This window comes from Adiantum capillus-veneris, chromosome 22 (assembly GCF_014529385.1).
Source record: "Adiantum capillus-veneris isolate H3 chromosome 22, ASM1452938v2, whole genome shotgun sequence".
Classification (NCBI taxonomy): Eukaryota; Viridiplantae; Streptophyta; class Polypodiopsida; order Polypodiales; family Pteridaceae; genus Adiantum; species Adiantum capillus-veneris.
In genome coordinates this window covers 45829383-45836272 of record NC_140952.1, presented here as the reverse complement: position 1 = coordinate 45836272, position 6890 = coordinate 45829383, and the positions used below count along the sequence as shown (strand labels likewise).

At 43.5% G+C, this 6890-nt stretch overlaps 1 protein-coding gene across 1 annotated transcript; it reads right to left on the bottom strand.

Annotated features, from left to right (window-relative positions):
• Window positions 1–2611: 2611 nt before the first annotated feature.
• On the bottom strand, window positions 2612–3583 carry LOC147429263 (uncharacterized). The gene has a single exon (XM_086495000.1). It carries the CDS (start codon window positions 3581–3583, stop codon window positions 2612–2614), a length of 972 nt encoding a protein of 323 aa, XP_086351126.1.
• Window positions 3584–6890: the final 3307 nt, after the last annotated feature.

Below are 6890 nucleotides of genomic sequence, written 5' to 3'. Positions count from 1 at the left end.
TGCTAACCGAGCTTAGTGTAGGGCATATCCCCGGCAACGGCGCCAAAAATGTGCGCTCCTTGCCGCACTGTCGAAGCAAGGGACTTGCCAATACACCGTGTGCGAGCCGCAGACGGCTCCAAGCACACAACAAGCATAAACTAACAAGCTCAAGAAAGCAAAGGGTGTGTCACTCACCGCTCTACGCTCGCCTTCGTGGTGGATTCCTCGCCGCGATGAAGAAGAAGCTGCAGTCGTGCCGCGCTCAACCGCTTCGCCGCCGTCGTGCCTTCGTAATGCTCGATCGCACACACACTCTCCCTCTCTCTCTCTCTCTCTCACACACACACACACAAGGAGGTGAAGAAGAAGAAGAAGATGGAGATGGAGCAAGAGCACTCTTCTATTGCACAAATGAGAGAATGAGTAAAAATTAGGTTTAGTTGGCTTTTATAGGAGCTCACCCCATTCACACTTGGGCGCCCATGCTTAACCAACTAATCCCTTGAATGTCCAAGTTAAAGTGCGCCTCTCATCGGCGATCACTCTTACCCTTTTCCTATTGGTCCGACAAGCCCGGTACCTGACTCTACCAAATACATAATACACGTCCGTCGTAGGTGATGGGGTGTCCGTGAGCCGTGAGGGTTAACACCTTCCTCCTGGTTCTTTCTTTCTCTCTTTCTCCTTCTCCTTCTTCTTTTTCTTTTTCTTTTCTTCTCTTCTTGCTTCTTCTTCTCCACGGCGCTTTCTTTTTCTTTCTTTCTTTCTTCTTCTTCTCCTTCTTTCTTCTTCTTCTTCTTCTTCTTCCTCTCCACAGCGCCTCCTTTTCCCTCCTCTTCTTTTTCTTTCTCTTCCCAAAAAACCCTTATTGAGCCCTCCTTTTGAAGAAGGCGCGTCGTTGCCCCTCTCTTTTTTTCTCCCTTTTCTTTTTCACACAATTTCTTGATTTGCTTTAATGGGTGGCCATTGTCCATTCCCTTTCAACCTTGGGCGGCCATTTAATTCAAGAGCACCACATTTGGGCATACATGCCGACCGTGCAATGTGTTAGGCATCAAATTTGGCGTACATATCCATTAAAGCATCGCCAACTTCCAAGAACCACATCTTTCTTCAGCTGCCCTCGACTGACAATATCGTCATGCATTTTATTGTCCATAACAGTATCTCGAATAATGTAAAAATTACCCAGCTCAGCTGTACCGACAACTGACACCGGACTCTGCCTGCCAAGCCATAAATCCCATTAGACTTCTTAAACTGCGTAAAATGCATAGAAACCTTGCCGAGGCTGTGAAATTCCCAGATGGCACTCCGCCCAAGCCGATCAAACTAGTACGGAATCGGCCTCGGGTGAATCTTTGACGGCCAATATCTTGGCGACCGGGACTCCGATCACTGATCTGAAAAGACCGACGCGCTCCATGAAGTGAGCACTTCAGGTCCGTGCATTCATTTTAATTCTGTCACCTCAGGTGCAGTTGCCCAATCCGGTACGGATCTGCAATCGACTTGAACTTTAAACTGCCATAACTTCTTCACCGTGGCTCCAATTGACGAGCCGTAAAGATAGGCCGGTAGAGTACTTTAAGCACTACAATTCTAGATCATAAACTCCCATCTGTGCTCACTTCAAGCATAATCAATTTTGGCATCATTAAGGTATCTGTTGGCCCTTTTAAGCCGCATCTGGCATACATTAATCATTAAACTTGGCATGTTAACAAGCCCTCATCACTGACCATTAATCAAGTAGGCTTTCAATAAGCTTGATCTGCATCTTCTTGGTATATTTCTTAGCATGGGAACGGAGCTGCACGACATCCACCCCCTCTGAACCTGCACAGCCTCCGGTCTGTGCCAACAGTACTTCAATCTGTATCTGCTACAGGTATATTAAACTCCTTACCCATCATCAAACTCACGTAACTGGTAAACATATGAAAAATAAAATAATGCTTATACCCTATCATCAATGTTGTAGCTTAATCATTAGGTAGCTTCCATCAAAAATCTCTGAACTGTATCTGCCGTATCTTCAAAGCATCCAATTATGAAAAACATGTTTTGTGAACCCCGCCAGATTCAAGTGCTCCAGTTAATGATGCACACGGCTTGACCATTAAGATCTCTTTAAGGAACCCTGTCAAGCTCAAGTATGTCTTACTCTTTCTGCACACGGAATGGCCGTCAAGTCCTTTACCTCAAGTTCTGTTAGCAGAACCAACTCAAAAAAATTGTGAAGATACTTCATCAATTGTCCAAAGAAGTCAACTGAAAGCCAGCCATGTAATCTTATTGCACGCAGAACCAAAAACTCTTCTAACTTAGCATAAATCTAGAAAACAAAACCTTGTACCATGCAATCTGCTACATCAGATAGCTGGTACTCTTCAAATCTACAACTGGCACTTTAGTAGCCCCTAGGATCAAACGGGAAACTAATCATTTGTCCCACTTTGAGCATTCCTTTAAAAATTTTGTACCATCCTCCAGGATCATAGGGAAGATACAATAATTTCCAATCAGTAGAGCATAAACTTAAATTAATCCACAAATCTTCATACAAACCGGCTGGATCATATGTCATATAAAGTAGCTGACAACAATCATATCTAGCATGATAACCTCATGGGTCATAAGGCAGTAGAAAATCATATTTCAAGTATATTGCATCTCCACAAAATTTCTCATAGCATAGCAACAGAAAGTCCCAAATTCCCATCATAGCAGAACCCAGAGGCAAAATGAATTCAATTACTATGGTTTCCAAAATATCAATCTGCATATGTGAGTCATTGAATGCCATCACTTCATTTGATACCACAAACGCTGCATGGCTGCCTTCTCTAGTAGGCACAAACTCCTCTAGAGCCTCATCCAGAAGAAACATAAGCTCTTCATCATATGTTGTAGGATGTTCTTCACTACTCTTGTCACAAGGAACCCGAAATTCCTCTAGCGCATCATCAAGCAGATCCATAAGCTCCATATCTTCCTCCTTGGAAGAACCACCTAGTTTCTGAGTCTTATCACAGGAAACCTCATCGCTTGTTTCATACATAGGCACGAATTGTTCTGGCAGCCTCACACTCCCATTCAAATATCTTTCCACTTCGATAGCACAAGTCTCACCATGCATTACAAAGATAGCATCAATTTCTTTTTCCATAGCATCATCATAGCAAACCCTGTAACCTGTAGCAGTCATAGACTGATCATCATCCATCACCCCCTCTGAATATGCATCTCCATAATCATAATCTTTGTCGTGGTTCACATCAAATACATATGGTTGAGCATCAAATACATCTACATCATCACCAGTGTCGTGAAATGCAGCCATAGACATGAAACCCTCTTGTATAGCATCATCCAAAATAATTGCTTTTGCATGTAATGCTACATAAGCATTCTCTTCATGTTCTACACCCAAAGAGCACTCCAAATGGGCATCCACATCACATATTGACTCTGACAAACATGTTTCTTGATCACTGCTAGCAACTATGCTTGTATGCAAACCATGTACTGGCTCTGAGAAACCTGCTTCCTCATTTATGTCACTTTGAGAGGATATGACTGCATGCTTAACATCCATAGAGTCATATCTGCTTTGGAATAAAGAAGACAATCCCAATCGAGCATAAACAGTATCTACTATGAAATCATCATCTGCATGCAAAAATGATTTATCTTCCAAAAGACATGCATCGATAACAGCTTCTAGCTTAGCATTTTCTTTGGCTTTACTTCTTGCAGAATTCATCATAGTTGAGGATCTGCATCTGACCCCCTTCACCTTTACTGAAGACAACCTTACTTCGTTCAGTAATCTCCTTTATTTCTCGATCTAGAATCCTTGAGCTTTCGTAAATAAATTCCTCTGCTAAATACTCCCATCGTGTGGGATATGCTTCTGCCAGTTTTTGAATCTGCTTTATAAAATCCGAATTTACAACCTCCTCAAAAGATGCAATCATCCAATCTTGTGGAACATTTCGGCTCTTCGTCTCAGCTTCGTAACATGCAATAAAACCTTCTGGATCATATCCCTGAAAATTATAATACTGCTCCCGAACAGCATCAAGTGCTAGCTCTACAACATCATCAATCTGCTTTTTTATCTGCATGGCCTTTGCTTCCTGTAGATACCCCTGAACCAATTCCATCATTTTTGGCAAATCTGTAACTGCTAGATTTTTATCAAATCCATTGGCACTGAAATCTTCAATAAACTGCTTTAACTGTTCTGGCATCTCCATCATTACCTCCCACCCCGACTCGTTTCGCGTCAGGTTCACCAAAGATGTCGGGGGATATGTGTTCGCTACGTGAGCCGGGCAGGAGCCGGGCCTCTAGCTGTGGGAGGTGTGAAAGAGAGAGAACAAGAACAATTGATAGCTCTGCCAATCACCACAATCATCAATTAATTGATTATTAACTTGAGTACAACTTAGTCCTTAGCCAAGGCGGGTTGTTAACAGCGCCGTCACTTGGATCATCTGTTAACCAGGAGTTTAAGCTCCCGCTTTACAGTATTAACCGGGCCGTTAACGACACCGGACTTATCAGAATGTTAAATCAATTTCTAGGTGATGACGGTTATGGAAATTTTCCGCTACTTCTGCTTCAAATGCCCCGTGGATTCTGCAGTCTTCAATTCTGCTCACTACCTCAATCATCAAGCTTTAATAGTTATTAATTATCCTGCTTTGTGCGCATGCACTTACTTATCTGCCGTTTATGAATTTTTACGTCTCCTCTAATCCATTTGCTCGGATCGCCTTTGGTCCTCCGACTCTCTTTTTCTTGAGTACCTTATCTTGCCAAAATCTGCTTATCTGCTCTTGTCAAGCATCCTTTCCCTTGCCGAGATTGCCTTACCTGCTCTTGCCCTCTCCAGCTTCTCAACTTGCTTGCTTTAACCAAGTTCGCCTTCTCAAGCTTGCTTGCTTACTTCAACGGGTTTCTCATCTTGGTCACTTCGGAAAAAGCTTCAAGCTCCTTATTCCTCTTGCTTTCCTTACCCTCGTTATCTCTCTTCCTTAGCTTGATTGGAGATCGAGAGAGAGTAATAACTTCGCTCCTCGAGTATATGATGGAGAGGGAGAGACTTCGTTCTTACTTAAGCCGAGAGAGAGAAAGAGCTTGTCCTATTTGAATTGGAGATCGAAAGAGAGAGAGAGAGAGAGAGAGAGAGAGAGAGAGAGAGAGAGAGAGACCTCGCCTTGCTTACCCTCACCTCCTCTGAACCTTGCTTCCCTTGCTTTGTTCAAGCTCGAGAGAGAAAGAGACTCCGTCGTCGAGAAAGGCGACGAGCCCGTGTGAGAGCTTCCCTTCCTCCTTCTTCTTTCTGTCTCTCTTTCTCCTTCTCCTTCTCCTTCTTCTTTTTCTTTTTCTTTTTCTTCCTTTCTTTTCTTCTCTTCTTTCTTCTTCTTGCTTACTTCAACAGGTTTCTCGTCTTGGTCGCTTCGGAAAAAACTTCAAGCTCCTTATTCCTCTTGCTTTCCTTACCCTCGTTATCTCTCTTGCTTAGCTCGATTGGAGATAGAGAGAGAGTAATAACTTCGCTTCTCGAGTATATGATGGAGAGGGAGAGACTTCGTTCTTACTTAAGCCGAGAGAGAGAAAGAGCTCGTCCTGTTTGAATTGGAGATCGAAAGAGAGCGAGAGAAACCTTGCCTTGCTTACCCTCACCTCCTCTGAATCTTGCTTCCCTTGCTTTGTTCAAACTCGAGAGAGAAAGAGACTCCTTCAAGAAAGGCGACAAACCCGTGTGAGAGCTCCCCTTCCTCCTCGTTCTTTCTTTCTCTCTTTCTCCTTCTCCTTCTTCTTTTTCTTCCTTTCTTTTCTTTTCTTCTTTCTTCTTCTTCTCCACGGCGCTTTCTTTTTCTTTCTTTCTTTCTTCTTCCTCTCCACAGCACCTCCTTTTCGCTCCTCTTCTTTTTCTCTCTCTTCCCAAAAAACCCGAATTGATCCCTCCTTTTGAAGAAGGCGCGTCGTTGCCCCTCTCTTTTTTTCTCCCTTTTCTTTTTCACACAATTTCTTGATTTGCTTTAATGGGTGGCCATTGGCCATGCCCTTTCAACCTTGGGCGATCATTTAATTCAAGAGCACCACATTTGGGCATACATGCCGACCGTGCAATGTAGTAGGCATCAAATTTGGCGTACATATCGATTAAAGCATCGCCAACTTCCAAGAACCACATCTTTCTTCAGCTACCCTCGACTGACAATATCGTCATGAATTTTATTGTCCATAACAGTATCTCGAATAATGCAAAAATTACCCAGCTCAGGTGTGCCGACAACTGACACCGGACTCTGCCTGCCAAGCCGTAAATCCCATTAGACTTCTTAAACTGCGTAAAATGCATAGAAACCTTGCCGAGGCTGTGAAATTCCCAGATGGCACTCCGCCCAAGCCGATCAGACTAGTACGAAATCGGCCCCCGGTAAATCTTTGACGGCCAATATCTTGGCGACCGGGACTCCAATCACTGATCTGGAAAGACCGACGCGCTCCACGAAGTGAGCACTTCAGGTCCGTGCATTCATTTCAATTCTGTCACCTCAGGTGCAGTTGCCCAATCCGATACGGATCTGCAATCGACTTGATCTTTAAACTGCCATAACTTCTTCACCGTGGCTCCAATTGACGAGCCGTAAAGATAGGCCGGTAGAGCACTTTAAGCACTACAATTCTAGATCATAAACTCCCATCTGTGCTCACTTCAAGCATAATCAATTTTGGCATCATTAAGGTATCTGTTGGCCCTTTTAAGCCGCATCTGGCATACATTAATCATTAAACTTGGCCTGTTAACAAGCCCTCATCACTAACCATTAATCAAGTAGGCTTTCAATAAGCTTGATCTGCATCTTCTTGGTATATTTCTTAGC